Source organism: Cetorhinus maximus, chromosome 24 (genome assembly GCF_964194155.1).
Source record: "Cetorhinus maximus chromosome 24, sCetMax3.hap1.1, whole genome shotgun sequence".
In the NCBI taxonomy this organism is placed as follows: Eukaryota; Metazoa; Chordata; class Chondrichthyes; order Lamniformes; family Cetorhinidae; genus Cetorhinus; species Cetorhinus maximus.
In genome coordinates, this window is record NC_135902.1 from 29,543,916 (window position 1) to 29,562,233 (window position 18,318).

General features: G+C 45.7%; 1 protein-coding gene across 1 annotated transcript in view; it reads left to right on the forward strand.

Annotated features, from left to right (window-relative positions):
- The window catches only part of mgat5b (alpha-1,6-mannosylglycoprotein 6-beta-N-acetylglucosaminyltransferase B), a 1,185,562-nt gene that overhangs the window by 730,172 nt on the left and 437,072 nt on the right, over window positions 1–18,318 (forward strand). Inside the window, exon 14 of the mRNA XM_078570583.1 lies at window positions 11,513–11,535. Coding sequence (XP_078426709.1) covers window positions 11,513–11,535 — 23 coding nt within the window. The remainder of the gene's footprint in view (window positions 1–11,512; window positions 11,536–18,318) is intronic.

Sequence of the window (18,318 nt, forward strand, 5' to 3'; positions counted from 1 at the left end):
TGAGGAGATGGGTATAATGTAGGTCATCAAGGACAGAAACGTGGGGCTTGGCATAGAATAGGATACTGGCTGTAGAGCTTTTTGGATGTTTACAGACACTGCCAACCTGCAGAATATTGCATTGTCTGGAGGTGAAGAAGACATAGATGATTTTCAGCAGCGGAGAAAGTCAAGGCTACAGAGGTGGAAGTAGGTGGCTATTGTAAAGGAAAAGATATGGGATTGGAAGCTCAGCAGTTAACACTAAAGTTGCAAAAACTCTGATTCATGCTGCATCAGTGGTTATGAGAGGGGATAAAATTAGTGGCAAGGGTCTGAATTTTTTGGCAGGGGCCAAAAATGATGGCATTGACCTTCCCAGTGTTTATGTAGAAAATCTGGTGGCTGATCCAACACTTAGTACAATAACACAATGGAGAGATCAAGACAGTTGGTGAAAAGATAGAGCTGACTATCATCAACATATATGTGGAATCTGACCATATGGCTTTGGCTGATGTGAACAAGGGACAGTATGTAGATGAGGATAGATGTTAGACATAGATAGCCAGGCAGTGAAGGATAGAACACTGGAGCCAAGTCTTTATACACCTGCAAGGTTGTCTCCAATAAATGCCCAAAACCTGAACATAGTTAAACGTCCAATTAATATACAATTAACACTAGATCTTTGGAGGCTCAGTAGGTAACACTGGGCGAAAGGAAATAGAAATGATTGATGGAGATTCTCTTGCTATGATTGTATAAATAAGAGTAGAAATGAGAAAAGGCCTGGACAATAAAGGAAAGATATTGGAGGAGGATTGTGTCAAGGTAGCAAAAAAATTGAGAATGAAGAGGGAAGAACACATTTTTTTTTTTGTACTCCGCCATTTGAAAAGGTTTTTTTTAAATAAATAAATATGATGTACTGTACAGGTCTGCCAGATAACTGTGATTACTATAGTCAACACTCCAGTACACCTTGTTCCAGACAGGGAACAAGCAGCTGAATGAAAAGACATTTTGTTTATTCCATCTTTTCTTGCACTTGTGAATTATGACAAATAAACAGATAGTCATGTGAGCAGTGAAATATAGCAGTTGAAATGCAGGGATTATATTCACTCTTAGATCACTGCGTCACCAGATTTAATTAATCTGTCTGCTGATGTAACACAGGGTTAATGTGCAGGAAAACATGAATCAGCTTACAACTGGAACTTTGCAGCATGTATATTGGCTGGAATCTTCGGTTCTGGAGTCTAAGTTTGGTGGTGGGCACAGAAGTGAGAATAATTCCTGCTGGGGGTTGGGATGGCTGACCACACGCAATGTTGCGCTGTTCAGCTCATTACATATCCATCCGTAAGGAGTTTGCCGAATCTCACGGTGGGGGTGGGTAGTAAGTCACTGTCCCCTCCGTTACCTCAGGGGGTCGAAGGTTAGGGCGCTATACTTAAAGGGCATCCAGACAGCCATTCTCTCACTGCAAGCCAGGAGCCCTAGATTCTGCCGAGACCAGGATTTCATAGACCAGACAATATTTGGCCCCACGGTTCAGCGGAGCCTCCCCTACCAGGTTCTCCTTCAGATTGTCCAGGGAAGGCGGGAGGTTCTGTTTCCCAAGGCTGGCATCAGAAGGCCTTCCCGTCTGACCACGGCAGCCTGGGCAGAGGTCGCAGCGGAGGTTAGCACCTATGGGGCCCACAGGAGAACTACCCAGCAGTGCAGGAAGAGGGTGAATGATCTGCTGTACTCTGCCAGGGTAAGTGGCACCGTCTATTCACTGCAAAGTGACACTCCTAAGGGCATCAGGCAGTGTAAGTGTGCGAGTGCACAGGGATGTCAGACAGGGGTTTGGGTTGCAGGACTCAGCAGCAGATGGGACATGTGCACTGAACGTGTGCCAGCCACTTCATGCTCTCAATGTTCTATCAGTTCGGGACATCCTGCTTGTTAATGACTTACTGAGGAGGGTTCGGGGCTGGCATGGGCATGGGCATGCAAGCTCCTAAGCTGCTTATGCATCCATTGGAATGACACTCAATCCTCCTATCTGTCTGCAGCACAAAAATGGCCACAATAAGAAGGAGTGGGCTAAGACCAGAGGCAGCATTCCGGACATTTGAGTTGTCACCCCTTCTGAGGGGGCGGCAGCTGAGCTAGCCTGCGAGGAGCAGGGCCATGCTCGTACTGAAGGCAAGATAGGACTCCCTCAGGAAGCCAGTGAGGATGCCTTCAGTCTGCAGTTGTCAGACGTGCCCACAAAATAACATGTTGCTTTAATGAATGAGCCTGCTTAGGCATCCAGGTGCCCCTTTCCCTCAAGGAGTCAGGGTGGTGTCACCGGGCATCCACAGGGAGGAGGAGTGCCAGCCAAGCACCCCAGCGGCTTCATCTCAAGACACTCCAAGGGTGCCCTGCCACTCCACCTCTCCTTGGCCAGTGGCCCCACCACCTCCAGCAGGTCAGGCCAACGAGGGTGCACCTGCACCTGAGCAGGAGACCCTTAGTAGACCTTCAGGCACCAGAGGATGCCCGCCAAAATTATCACAGTCAACAGGGCATAGCAGTCAGCAAGCTGCCTGCAGCTCAGCTGTGGATGTCAGGGCTACACCTAGATGTAGCATAGAAAAAGAAATATAAAGAACTTTTGAAGATACACAGGTGGCATGGGTGTACAAATATTGTATTTACTTTTGGCACTTGTAAATATACCTTCACTTGCACGTTTGGAAGTGTCCTGGATTCCTTCTTGCTGCTAGTTGCTTCAATGGTTACGAGCATATAAAGGTGTAGAATTTGGGCCCCCATCAGAGTCAGATAATGAGCTCCAATTGATTCAGTTCTCTCACATTATCAACAAAATAATAATAATCCCATATGCACATGATTAAGCAATGACCATCATTTTTGAGCGTGAAGCCTGGGCACACATCATGCAAGCCATTACTTGCAGATCACCATGTTCTGACCTCTGAGAATGATGTCTGAGCTGAGTGTTGAGTGAGGTCATTGCATCTCACGTTCCTGTTGCCCTGATGTGAGATGTGGGTGGATGCAAGGAGTACTCAAGGGGAGTTAAACATGCTAAGTGGCAAGAGACACTCTAGATGCAGTTTCAGGGTTGAAAGACTGAACCTCTACACTGTTTTCTTAACAGTAGAAAACGAGAGGCTTCCCTGCAATTACGTAGAAAGCTATGGTGGACACGTCCAATCGTTACTGACATTTCTTGGCAGTTTGTCATTTTGAGCTAACATGCAGGTGAAGACGGCAAGTAAGGAGGCAACGGGCAAGTTAGCCTTGACTGCAAGAGGGATTGAGTTTAGAATAAAGAGGTGCGTATGCACTTGACTGAAGCCTTTGTGGGACTTCACATGGAGATTTGTTTGGCCTGCTCATCTCCTTATCAAGGGTTGCAGTAGACCTCGCTTAAAGGGTTTGCAACCAAAGTGCACCGGACTTCATTGAAGGAAGAGTCTTACTTCATTAAGTGAGAGAGAGTAGAATGGGTTTGTGTGCTGGACTGTGCCGAGGACTGTGAGGCTACCCATCTGAAGCATCAGCAGCTCTAACAGGGTCCATGCAGGAAAGATGTTTACTTTGGCTGGGGTGTCCACAATGGTGGATCACAGTCTCGCTCTAATGCTCAGGCCATCTAGGGCTGAGACTTGTAGGAGTTTCTGCGATTAGAGGATCCAGAGTTATTGATACCCAGATTACAGGTGAAGTATTCTCAGTGAGTGGACTCCAAAATAACCTGGAAACTTTTCAGCATGGTAAAGGTGTCAATGGATATGGGTTTACTATAAGTGAATGGCAATTGGGGGGCAGAAATGTGATCTTCCCTGATTGATCTGCGTGGAGGACCAATATCAAGGGGCCAAATGGTGTTCTCATGCTGTTTCTCACTGTGTATCTGGTTCCACCTGAAAGAGCTCTCTGCCAGGTCGGCCTCAACATTGGGAGCAGGTGTGAGGTTGACATGAGTGTATCCCTGTCAAGGTAAGCTTTCATGTTTTTTCCAAGTTGCCATGCGCACGGACTTTGTAAGAGCATAGGAGAAACCTCATTTCTACTTAAAGGTGCCTGAGGTTGCGGGAGAATGAGTGCTTCGCAGATTCTAATGAATGCATTTAGCACTAGGGTTTTGTACCTTCTGTATGTCAGCACAGTTTGGCCCACGAAAAGGATCAAACAACCAGCAGGCCAGACGTTAAGTAGTGCAATTTAATTCAGCTATCTTATATCAAGGTACATTACAGCAAAGTATAACGTCTAACCAAAAAGGAGCTGGGGCCTGCCAGCCAGCAGCAGATGGAAAACCAAATAGTAAAGGAAATGTCACAACAGCTTACTCTGCCTGGAATCTGTTAGCTATCAGATTATCACAGGCCTGCCTGCCGTGTCATACCCTTGCAATGGCCTTCACACGTTCATCTGTCGCATCCTGGCCCTCATCATCACCATCCCCTTCACCATCTTCATCACTGGAGGAAACATCTCAGCCCTCCATGTCTCCCTCAGCCAAGACATCCTTCTTTTGTTGTGTGAGGTTGTGCAGGGCACATTAGACAATAATGATCCGGGACACCCTCTGTGGTGAGTATTGGAGAGTCTGGCCCGACCAGTCTGAATATCTGAATGGCATCTTTAGGAGGCCTATCACCTGCTCAATCGTGGATGTTGTGGAGGCATGTGTGGCATTGTGGCTCTTTTCAGTGCAGATGATTAATGTTTATGTCTTCTGGGAGTATCCATTGTACCCAAGGAGCCAATCATGCAATTGCTGAGGTCCTTCAAAAACCTGTGGCAACTGGGAGTGGGTCAGAATGTAGGCCTTGTGAAAGCTCCTTGGGAACTAAGCACAAATGTGCTGGATTTATGTTCTGTGATCACATATCAGCTGCATGTTCAAAGAGTGGAATCCCTTCCTATTGATGAGTGTAACTGGCTGTTGCCAGGGGATTCTGAAGGCCACATGTGTGCAAACAACAGCCTCTTACACTTGTGGGAAAACTGCGATTGTTGCAAAACCCAACCCTCTTGCAGCCTGGTTTTTGGGATCAGTTGGACAAATTGGTGTGCTCTCCTGAAGAGGGCGTCTGTCACTTCGTGGGTGCACTTGTGTATCACTAACTAGGAGATGCCACATTGGCCCCTAGTGGAGTCCTGGAAGGAGCCACTGGCAAAGAAGTTTAAGGCAGTGCTGACCTTTAATGCCCCTGGCATGGGATTACCTCCAAGTTCTTGTGGCCTCAGGTCATGGTGGAGAAGCTCGCAGATCTGAACAACCACATTCCGGGACATTCTGAGACATCTCTGGCATTGCTTTTTGCTCATCTGTAGATAGGTGCACCGCCTGTGATATACCTGTGGTTGGGCCAATGCCCGGCCCCTGGCCGCCAGCATCCTGACCTTCTTGAGGTCCCACTGCCTCTTGCTGCTCAGACTGTTGCTCCTCCTGGTCCTGTGCTAACTTGCAATGGGCCCTCATCTTCATCTAGGCAAGAACCAATAGAAAAGTAAGGTTGCCTGGAGCCTGCGGCATCTAGGCCTCAGTGGATCTGTGAAGGAATTGAAGTAATGATGGTAGTGAGCATATTCGTAACAGGTTTGCCTGCATCTCACAGCCACCAAGCCAGTGCTAAGCCCTTTGTCTGCCTTCTGTCTAGAAATGGCAGCCCCAACCCACCCCTTCCAGGCGAAGGACATCCTGGAGAACCAGGGATGAGTTTTCCTCCCATCCATATGTGACTGAATATGGAGACCTTGCTCTTAGACTGGGGTGATGAGAGCCATGTGAAAGAACCCTTCCTCTGACACTATTGAGCTTGCCTGCATTACTCTCGAGACTCTATAGAGAGGCCATTGCCTTGGCAGCATAGAAAGACTTACCACATGAGCCCTTGTCAGCCATGACCGTTCACCCAGGAGGCTGGAGGATTGGAGCCGGGAGTTTGTTGGCATCCACCTCCCTCCTTCCCTTCACCCCTGCCTCTGACAGCAGCAGATGACAAATCGCACAGAATGAATAGCAGCTCCAGACCTTGCTGGGATCTCGACGTCAGGAACAAACCTGCCGCCATGTGGACTTCACCGTAGACAGGAGAACACAACTAAGCACGGTTCTCATCCAATTGCCTCATGATTATTAAGGTGTCCTTTTAATCGGACAATTGTTCTCACCTTGAACTCCACCCGCCCGAAAAGACCCTCCTCCCACTTCAAGGGATCGCAGTTTCAGAGCGACAGAATTGCTCTGGTGTAAAATGGTGTGGTCATATTTGAGTCTTGTTCCACCACTTTCTACCTTATCCCTGTCACCCACCAGCTTCCCCCCATCACCCTGGACCCACCCAATATAACCACTCTCCCCTCTGTCACCCTTAAACCTCCATCCCATTAGCCTTGCACCTATAACCATCACCCTCCCCATGCCTTCTCTCCCCTCTAAGCCTGCACCTGTTACCGTCTGAATGCCCTCCCTGACCCTGATGCCTCCTATTATCTGAGCCACCTGTTTCATCCGTTTCCATGACACCACCCTCCCCCCAATGAAACCTTCAGCTACCCAACTATTATCCTGAACTTGCCACCCTACGGCATTCCACTTCCCCCTTTCACTGTGACTCTTCTCTCCACTGCCCAGCACCCTCAGTTCAAACCCCAGGACCCCACCATAGACAGCACCAACCCTGCCCTCTAGGACCATCTCTCTCCCACCTTACATACCCAGAAAACCCCTCCCCTACCCAACCACAGGACCCTCAGACCCAAGGAACAAAGCACTTCCCTTTATACCACACCCCTGCATCCTCACACTCCCTTGCTACCTCCATTCCTGCTCAAGCAAGTCTGTCTTCCTTCCCCATACGTCCTCCCTCCCTTCCACCCTTAGCTTGCCTCCTGTGTCTAGCTTCTGCTCCACCCTTAGCCTGCCTCTCGTGCCCAGCCTCTGCTCCACCCTTCCATCCTACACCCCTTAGCCTGCCTCTCGTGCCCAGACTCTGCTCCACCTTTCCATCCTACACCTCTTAGCCTGCCTCCTGCATTCAGCCTCCGCTGCACCCTTAGCCTGCCCCCCATATCCAACCACCGCTCCACCCTTAGCCTGCCCCCCGTATCCAACCACCGCTCCACCCTTAGCCTGCCCCCCATATCCAACCTCCGCTCCACCCTTAGCCTGCCCCCCGTATCCAACCTCCGCTCCACCCTTGGCCTGCCTCCTGTGTCCAGCCTCCGCTCCACCCTTGGCCTGCCTCCTGTGTCCAGCCTCTGCTCCACCCTTAGCCTGCCCCCCGTATCCAACCTCCGCTCCACCCTTGGCCTGCCTCCTGTGTCCAGCCTCCGCTCCACCCTTAGCCTGCCTCCCGTATCCAACCACCGCTCCACCCTTGGCCTGCCTCCTGTGTCCAGCCTCCACGCAGCTTTTTTTTTTGGAAAATACACTTTATTCATAAAATATCTGAAAGAACATTACAAAACATTTCTAAATGGCCATCACAAAAAGTGCAATCAGATTCAACTTTCACACATGGATCACGAGGTACTTCAATACAATCAATGAATACAGTCATTTCAATATGGTCATTACAGACAGTCAGACAGTGCAATGGTATTGGAGTTATCGACATATATCATGTTGCACTCTGAGATGCTGCAATACAACTATAATACAATTAGTATTCAATGCATACATTCATTTTGAGCTGTATAGCCTGAGGGGCTCTCAACAATTCCCAGTCGCTCGGTGCGCTGTGGCAGAAAGGTCTTAGACAGTGACCTTTCCCCATTGCGCCTTTGCGGCAGCTGCCCCAAGCTTTAGTGCGTCCCTCAGCACGTAGTCCTGGACCTTGGAATGTGCCAGTCTGCAAGACTCGGTCAGGGACAACTCTTTGCACTGGAAGATCAACAAATTTCGGGCAGACCAAAGAGCGTCTTTCACCGAGTTGATGATCCTTCAGCTGCAGTTGATGTTTGTCTCGGTGTGTGTCCCTGGTAACAGCCTGTAGAGCACAAAGTCCTGTGTCTCAGAACTGCTCGGGATGAACCTCGACAGAAATCACTGCATCTCTCTGCAGATCACCTTTGCAAAGGCACAATCCACAAGGAGGTGAACAATGGTCTCATCCCCACCACAGCCACCTCGAGGGCAACGTGCAGAGGGGGTGAGACTCTTGGCGTGTAGGAAAAATCTGACGGGGAGGGCCTTTCTCACCACCAGCCAAGCTACATCTTGGTTCTTATTGGAAAGTTCTGGCGATGAGACATTCTGCTAAATGACTTTGACAATCTGCTCGGGGAACCATCCAACAGGATCCACCATTTCCTTTTCCCGCAGGGCCTCTAGGACATTATGTGCCGGCCACTGCTTGATGGACTTGTGATCAAAGGTGTTTCTCTGCATAAATTTTTCCACGAGGGACAGGTGGTATGGCACGGTCCAACTACTTGGAGCGTTCCACAGCAGCATGGCCAGACGCATCCTTCGCAACACCGGGGACAGGTAGAACCTCAGCACGCAGTGACACTTGGTGTTTGCGTACCGAGGGTCTACACACAGCTTGATGCAGAAGCACGCAAAGGTGGCCATCAGTATGAGGGCGATGTTGGGCTATTTTTTCCCCTTTATCTGGAGGCTTGTACATTGCATCCCTGTTGACACGATCCATTTTCGACCTCCAGATAAAGCAAAGGATGGCACAGGGGATCGCCATCACGCAGGAGTGAGGAATGGGCCAGACCTGTGCCACGTACAGCAACACCGAGTGTGCCTCACACCTGATGACCAGGTTCTTACCTGCAATGGAAAGGGAGCTTCGCTTCCACATGCCCAGTTTTCTTTCCACCATAGACACCCACTCCTTCCGGTTTCTAACACTTGCCCCGGTCCCTCCGAACCATATCCTCAGCACCTTCAGGCCGTCTGACCTGACGTTGAAGGGGACAAAGGATCGGTCAGCCCAGTTCCCAGAGAACATGGCCTCGCTCTTGCCTCTTCGCAGCTTTTTTTTTGAAAAATATACTTTATTCATAAAATATCTGAAAGAACATTACAAAACATTTCTGAATCGCCATCACAAAAAGTACAATCAGATTCAACTTTTACACATGGATAATGAGGTGCTTCAATACATCAATGAATATTACAATCATTTCAACATGATCATTTCAGACAATCAGACAATGGTGTTGGAGTTATCAACATACATCATGTTGCACTCTGAGGTGCTTCAATACAATTATAATACAATTAGTATTCAATGTATACATTCATGCCATGATTGAATGGCAGAGCAGACTCGATGGGCCGAATGGCCTAATTTCTGCTCCCAAGTCTTATGGTCTTATTGTGAGCTGGACAGCCCGAGGGGCTCTAAACAGTTCCCAGCCCCTCGGTGCGCTGTGGCAGAAAGGTCTTAGACAGCGACCTTTCCCCATTGCGCCTTTGCGGCAGCTGCCCCAAGCTTTAGTGCGTCCGTCAGCACGTAGTCCTGGACCTTGGAATGTGCCAGTCTGCAACACTCGGTCAGGGACAACTCTTTGCGCTGGAAGACCAACAAGTTTCGGGCAGACCAAAGAGCGTCTTTCACCGAGTTGATGATCCTCCAGCTGCAGTTGATGTTGTCTCGGTGTGTGTCCGTAGTGCACAGAGTCCTGTGTCACAGAACTGCTTGGGATGAACCTTGACAGAAACCACTGCATCTCTCTCCAGACCTTCTTTGCAAAGGCACAATCCACAAGGAGGTGAACAACGGTCCCATCCCCACCACAGCCACCTCGAGGGCAACATGCAGAGGGGGTGAGACTCCTGGTGTGTTGGAAGGATCTGACGGGGAGAGCCTTTCTCACCACCAGCCAAGCTACATCTTGGTGCTTGTTGGAAAGTTCTGGCGATGAGGCATTCTGCCAAATGACTTTGACAGTCGGCTCGGGGAACCAGCCCACAGGATCCACCCTCTCCTTTCCCCGCAGGGCCTCAAAGATGTTACGTGCCGACCACTGCCTGATCGACTTGTGGTCAAAGGTGTTTCTCTGCATAAATTTTTCCACCAGGCAGCTTGTTCTACCAGCACCTGACCTGAGTTAAAGGGCTGAGATCTGTGAGTAGTCCCCAAGAAGGCCAAAGCAGCACAAAAACAGAATTACCTGGAAAAACTCAGCAGGTCTGGCAGAGGGCAAAGCAGCCTCCACTCACTTCAAAGCCGTGAAAGAAGTCAAGCTCACCAGGTGCATGCCACTTATATACTGTCGGAAGTGTGAATGTTCAAATTTCTCACTGGCAGGGAACTTAAATTTGGAGGAGAAACTTAATTCTGGCGAGGTGTCCTATTAATGAGCATGTATGACATGCTAATGCATGCAAGAGCTTCCTGACATTGTTTGTCAGGAAGCTCGACCCACCTTTAACCCTCCTACAAAATTCATCCCGCTGCCAGGAAACTGCTTTATGACTCCCACCGAATTAAGTTCCCCCGCCTGCCAGCTCTCTGCTGCTGACAACACCGGGAGATTCCGCCCATTATATATATATATATATATATATAACATTTTTTTTAAAAATTAACCGTTATTCCATCAGCTTTTTTGTGTCATTCGTTGGAAGATTTATTTAGGTGACATTAGGGAAAGAATTCTTCCAACTGTGACTGCATTGGAATGTCTTGTTGAGAGAAAAAAAAAAATCAATGATATTTTGTGTCAAAGTTGTTTGAAACATTGATCTATTGTGATCTGGCTGCATTATGCACAGCATTTGGTTGACTAATCTTCACTACGAGAGCTGAAGAAACGAAATTGCTGCCTGCAATTCCATCTTGCATTTGATTCAAATTCAAATCAAAATTAAGCTCTCTGTCAGGAAAAAAAATGTGCAAGTGGAAACATGATAAAAGTGATCAGATGTGAGGATTTACATTTGGTGTAAAAATATCCTATGATCCATCCATTTGAGGTTTGAAACCCAAAACTAAAAAGAGAATTATATTTAGATGTGTATTTACTCATTTTTTTATAGTCTTCAAAAACCAGAATGGCGTTTTAATTACTGAAAATATAATCCTAAAGCGTCAAGAAAGGATATGTATTAAATTCTAACCAGTTTTCTATAGAACTATATTTTATTATAGAATATACATATAGTTTATAATGACAATGTCAGTATGGAATCATGTAGTTTAAAAGCCCAAAATAAAATATATAACTCAAACACTGGTTTGGATTTTCAGCCCCCAATGGGGGCAAACACAGAGATGAAATTTTACATGCTGTTTCCCCATCTCCATTCCACCCCTGGGCCATTTTCCCACAGGTGGAATGGGGAGTGGCAGGCAACGTGTTAGGCAATTGACCCAATTAAAGACCTATTAAACTCTGTTAACAGTGGACGACTGGGGTTATCCTGCAGGTGGCAGAGAACAGCTTAGCTGCCCTGAGGCAGCCTCCCGGCAGTAGACCAGGAGGCCAACACTCCAGGCAGGCTTAAAGACCCATCAGCAGTCACAGGTCACTCGTGGACGAGTACCTCCCCTCCCGCTCCCAACAGTGGTGGCCCAGCTGCAAAGGCCATTTTTAATTTAATTTAATTTGGAGATCTATTTTGAAGCACTCTCTCCCTCACTTACCCACTCTGGTATCCTGCTGCTGCTGAAAGGCCTCTTATTAGCCCTCCAGCTTTGAGACCCAGCCCACCATCCTTAATTGGATGGTGAGCCCATCCTCTAGCCATAATTGGACACTCCAGGAAAAATCATGTTAAGTGACTGTTTCCCACATTCTGAAGGCTTCTGATTCCCATTTGAGCTTGATGATGGGGTTCAGAAGCCTGCAGAAAAAATCCTGCCCAATAAAACAATCAGTGCTATCAAATCTATCCTCAGAAATAAAGTCCCTCATCTTGGTGAGTCTTTTCTTCACCCTGTCCAAAGGCTTGACATCTTTCCTAAAGTAAGGTGCCCTTAAATGAGCAGAGTATTCCACCTGTGGGGGAATGCTATTCTATGATTTTTCACCCATTAATTTTACTGGGTGGAAAGTTTGGGGGAGGTTGCAACCAAATGGCTTGTCTCTATTCCAGGTAGATGAGGCTCCAGTTTGGAGAGTAATTTAGTCAAAGCATGTGTCATAGATTGTCCAGTAAAACAGTGAAGATCGCTGGTAAATAAGATTCATACGAAAGTGGTGGTGGTGGTGTTACAGTTCACTCAGGGAGTCCGAGTTGCTATGGCAACATACACTTTTACATGCATGTTGTAATCTGGAGCTATGGATAATGATAGTAGAGGCTCTAAGTTTCTTTCCGTTATATGGCTGACCAGGAATCCCTCCCACTCTTCCCACCTGCCATTGGCGTGTGTTGGAAGGATTTGCAGGTTGATGCTCAACCTATTTGGCTGTCTTATGAACACACCTTCCTTAGCCATCAAGTCGTGGGGCGGAACAGTCCCAGATTTGCACTTAGTGCGGTAGTGGGCGGGTAAAATGTCATTCTATCCGCCGGCCACGATGGCGGGTTTTCACGCCTTATCATCCCAAACCCACCTCATTATTTATGTATTCCAGGGAAACACGCCATTTCCATGGCGGGCGGGTTCTGATTCACCTGCCATGCTGTCATCTCGCCACTTCATCAGCCAGGCACCACATTTAAAGTACAGCCGCGCTCAGTGCTTCCAGCCCAGGATTGCAGCAAAGAAGACATGGCTCCGAAAGGCAAGAAGACTGCAGCCCTCGAATGCCCTTTGGACGCTGTGAAGGTTCCACTGTGATGTCCTCTACCCCCGCTCTGGCCGCAGGAGGGGCAGTAACATTACCACTACGGCTTGGTAGGCAAAGGCAGTGCTGCACAGAAGAGGCTGTCCATCCAATGCAGATAGAGGATGAATGATCTCATCCATGCAGCCAGGATATGGCAACCATCTTAGCACTCTAAACTCTCACACTCAAACCCATCACACATTCACTGGCATCTCAGTCACTGCCAGCTCAAGGGACATCACCACCCATTCTCACACATACCCTCACATGCCCATCTGGCCTCATCTCCACTGGAGACTGCCTCCTTAGGCATCTCCACCTTGAGGCCACTTGCACCGATCAACATGTGCCCCTACACACACCCTGGGTTACCCTCCTTCCCCGGTACAGCCTTCATCCGACAGCCCCTTCCCTTGCCTGAGGCCATTTCTCCCTCTTCTCCCCATAGCCCTGCAGCCATTGAAAAGCCACCCATATATGGCTGGTCTGGTTGGTAGAGACCTGCTGTGACCCCCCCCTAAAAGTGATGTGGTGCTGTCTGTGATGCCGGGCACAGATGTCTGTGAGTGCTGACCGAAACAAGATTTACAAACAAACCTTGAACATAGGCAGGCTGAGTGGACGATCGTGAACTGGTTTCACGTCTTCGCGAAGTCGATTGCGCCAAATTGTCCGCTCACGCCACTCAACACGCCCGATGCCGACGGGCATGGAAAATCCTGGCCCTGGAGTAGGATTCCAATGGAGTTTCTGACACAGAGGCAGGGACACTCCCCACTATATCACAGGAACTCTACAAAACCTCATGCAAAAGTATCCTATAATAATAATTTATGGATGAAAGTTATCAAACATCCTGTAACTACAATGCAAGGAGTTTCTGGTACTATTAACATTTGTATATCATGTGAGCTGTACATTTAACTTTGTCTAAATATGCTCAGACTATTCTAAAGCTAAATGTGTCTCACATTTGACTAGGATGTTGACCAGGATTCATGGTATAACGCAAATAACTACTTTGTTCAGCTGGGACAGATTTTTTGGAGATTTAAACTCTGTGCTGCAGAAGAAAAAATTATTTGGTAATCATTTACTAAGTAATATGACTTCTACATAAGGGGTTTGATGTGACCAGGCTCCATTTATGGGATGAAGCCTCAGGGGCGCTCTTGTATTCAATACTCTCAATGGGTAGAATTTTCCCCCCGTTGGGGGTGTTGTGCAGGGGCGGACGTGGACCCAATCAACGCCCCCGATCAGGCCCACACCGCCATTAGGCCCGCTCAGCATGACGCGCACCCAGAAGTGCTATGTGCTCCCTATGTCGGGAGTGCACTCTTTTGAGCATGTGCGTGAAAGAGCGCAGTAATTTCCCTAAGGCACAGAGGTGCCTCAGGAAGATTAGTTTTAAGTTTTAACAATTCAATAAAGTGTTGAAAAAATTTTATGACATGTCCCCTCATGTGAAACTGTCACATGAGCTGGGACATGTGCAATAATTTCAATAAAAATTTTTGAGAAAATTTAAAATCAATCTTGAAACCTCATCCCGCCCATGAATGAGGTTCCATGAAAAATGTGAAGGCCGCCTGGGCTTTTCGCCTGCCCACCAACCTTAAGGTTGGACGGGCAGCTCCGCTAATTATTTTAATTGTTCGTTAAATGGCCTTAATAGGCCTTTGACAGTTCGGCGGGCGCACAGCTGAGTCAGCTGCGTGTCCGCTGAACTGAAAATGGAAATGATGCGCAGTGACGTCGGGACACATGCCCGAAGTCACCCCACGTCGTTTTACACCTTAGCAAGTGGGCCCTGCCCCCGCTCGCCGAGCCAAAGATTCTCCCCAATCTGTTATAATTTTGCTGACCTAATTGAGTTTGTGCTTCAGACAAAAGAAGCCTTATTTTAAATAGAAAAATTAGTTGTCTAGGATCCCAAACTAAATGCCACAAATTTTGAACACGCTCCCTTGTCCCTCACCCATATAAAGTCAGTACTCCCCAGGTCTGATCTTCTTCACTATAATCCCTAAAGCAAGCTGTAATAATTGAAGTCAGCGGATTTGTTTTATTTTTGCAGCGACCATCTATATGGGCATTTTTTGCCTGTGCAGGTCTGCATTTTTGCAAAAGCATCATCTATTTCTCTATTCCTTTATTGAATTTATTCTTTTGAGGAAGAAGAAATGAGAAACAATGCTTTATTTTTCTCTCAATTCTCTGGGTGATTTTTGCCTGTTGTGCTTTTCAGGCAAGCATTAGTTGCTGTGATCATGCTGCCCACCTGATGGCACCAGTGAGAGGTCCAAACAATCTTGGTCAGACCTTGTTGACGTTTGGCCATTAAGCTGCGATAGCTTAATGTCCAGGGAGGCAGTAAATTGGCTATTTAGGCAGGGGAGAAGATCCTAGGGTTGGAGGAGGTAAGAGGGATGCGCACATGTAGCGACTGGCAATGGATCGGAGGCATGTTGATCCAGAGACTTAATCCACCTGGCCCTTAAAAAAAAAAGTAAAAATAACTTTTTGACTGTTTTTGAGTAGCCTGCAGCTGTTCAACTCATGGTCCATTAAAATCATAATGGGGTCCTACAATAGGCGTACAATTGGATTGACATTTAAATGTAAATAATGAAGTAAAGTGTCCTCCTGTTTCAGGTGAGAACACTGCCAAACAATTTTGAGGCCCGCTTGAAAATCAAGTTGTGCAGCCAATGAGCACGACTTATTTTTTAAAACCTTTTGTTTCAGTACTATATTGTTTTGTAGCCTAAACACTAAGGTATGCATATGGAAATGCATATGCCCTAATAATCTTTCCCTAAAATTATAGCCACCAAAATGTGATTCCAGGTCCCGCTGCCAGGCGAATTTGGGTTACTTTTGGCCCCAGCAATGGTACTTCTAACATCTCAGGGAAATTCAGCCTGTGATTTCAACCGGGTTCAAGTATGAATTATTAATTTACTGTGTGGGATTATGTTAGGTGGCTAGTACGAGCATCAGATCATTAGGACAAGATTCACCACACATGCAGGAACATATGGAGTATGAGAAAAGTCATGCTGTGGTAAAGGTATGAATTGTGCAGATTCTGGATTTCCAGGCACTGGGACTTAAATAGCCATCAATTTGAATAAATGCACTCTAAAGAAAAATTGAAGAGCGTTCTAAACTCTAGCTAGAGTAGATAGTTCACTGTGGTATTTAATATTGATTTATAGATTTGTTGCCTTTCTCTTGAGCTTTTATATTCTATCCATACATTTTCATTGTTTAGAGCATTTTAATTGAAGCCTTCCTGCACAAAATCTATTTACATTAATCCTATGGCCTTCAAGGCTATTTTAATAATCTAATCAACTCTTTCAATATAAGTGTGGAAGAATGTAATATCATTTTTCCTGTCAAGAAAAACGTTCCATAATTCCTTCTAAATAAATTATTCAATAGCTTTTGTGATCCAAAGCAGCTGAGCTTGACTTGTCACAAATAATGATTTCTGGATTCTTTTTGGAATTGCCAAAAGAAAGAATTGCTTTTGAATTTTAAAACCTGCTGCCTGGCAACAAACAATAATTAAATGCAATTATGCCTGCAAAATAGGTTACCTGCTCATTGAAAATAGCTTTTACTATTTTTATCTTAATGTCCCTAAATCAATAAAATTCAATTATTTCCCATTTAAAATAATGCCACTGTCATTGATGAATCTGCTATTAATTATTGATGTTAAATTTCTGTATTGTAATTGCAAATGACAATTTTTTTCTGGTGCAGGGTAGCTTTTCTCATATAATTCCCTAAAATTTAACAAGGTTAAGTATTATTCTATTATAATTAATATTCTGTGTTGACAATTTTTGTTATTACCTTGCAAGTCTGATTTTTCTGTAATAAAAGGTGCTGAAAATTGAACACGTCAATTTGAAGTAAGAGTCTGCTTGAAATACCAATGTAGTTCTTTGTATGAAAAAGTCAGAAATTGTAAGATAGGACCAGAAATTGTGCCAAGTAACAATTGTGGAAACAACATGCCCAGTTCTTCGCAAAACCTCAAATGGTATGGCCGATATTAATACTGTGTCAATCCTATACAGGCGTGAGTAACTGAGATTGAATTCAGGATGGCTTCATTTCTCATTTTAAAAATCTTAATCTAAACTAAGGATAAGTACAAAGCCCATGAGCAGTGGCTCAATTTGGTTTAATCTACTTAACCAAACCCAGCAAACTGAAATCTGGAAAGCCCTGATAAAATTGCTTTTCCTTCTTTAGCTCAATGCCAATTCCAATTTTCCATCTACATAATTATAGGAGAAGGATCTGAACAAAATATTGGGTTACTTGTGAGCTGAAATTTGTACTTTGCTCATTTTCAGTGAGTAACTTATAGAAATCATTGGCAGCAGATTGATACAGTAGTTCAGTGTTCTCTCTATTTGAATATGAAAATATTGTATAGGCTTTCAACAATTTTACAATGTTCTTGCCCTGAAAGGTCCTCTGGATGAGAAATAATGCTCAAGCTTTGATTGGGAATCCATTTGTTTGATGCTCATAAATGATCGTTAGTCAAGCTGAAGCATATTGTACAATGAGTTGTGTCCTGGGTGCTTGTGACCATTTTTCTACTTTTCACTCGGAAGGTGCTAGAATTCACGCAAAAACATTTAAAGGAACACACAGCACAATTCTGCACAAGGTTCTGGGTTTGTTCTTATTCCCTTGTATTGTTGTTTGGGGTAGGAGCGACAGAAGTTCCATGAGTAAAGGAGGTCTAGTGCAACCAGCCTTGTTTGTATTTTTGCAATATTTAAAGCACCATTTTAATAAATGTTTTGATTATATAGTTTTATGTCTCTGAAATTTGACATGCTTTTGGAAAAAAATTGGGGCCTTATTTTTATTCTTTGAGGTAAGCTTATTTTTAAAGTGCGTTGCGTTATTATTTCATGGTTGAGTTGGTACAAATTGAAAGGAAGCATGCCAGTGAGATTAGGCACTAAATTATATTTGCAGACCTTGATAAACCTACCTACCATGATTGAGGACTTGCTTTGAATGAGCAGGGAGAGACAGTTACAGATCTGGCAGTAAAGACACCTGCCATTAAGTTACAGCATAGGAATGGCACAGCAATGCTCTGCAATGTCACCGTGCCCTCAACCTCATTTTTATAGCCTGTTCTTGGTGAGCTCTACAAAATCGACTAATGTGCTACTCACATACGTCAAAATGGTGACTGATGTGTCAACCAGCATGACCAGAAGTTAAATTTCCTTTCCTTAATGTTAAATGGCCACCCCGATTAAATTTTTGCAGCAATCTCCATTGTGGCAATGGTCTGTGAGCATCTTCCCTGCACCTAGGCTAATGCGTACTTGAAGTGTATAATCATTTAAATGAGCTGGCCTCGAGAATTTTAATATTCAGGATTTAGGATTGAATTTGTAGTCCCATCATTACTGCAACAGGGCATCAAATCAGTCCTTGTATTGCTTATCTTCAAAATAGTTTTTGAAAAGTTCCCTTAATTGTGCATCCTACAAGTTCAGTTTCTTTTTGAAATTG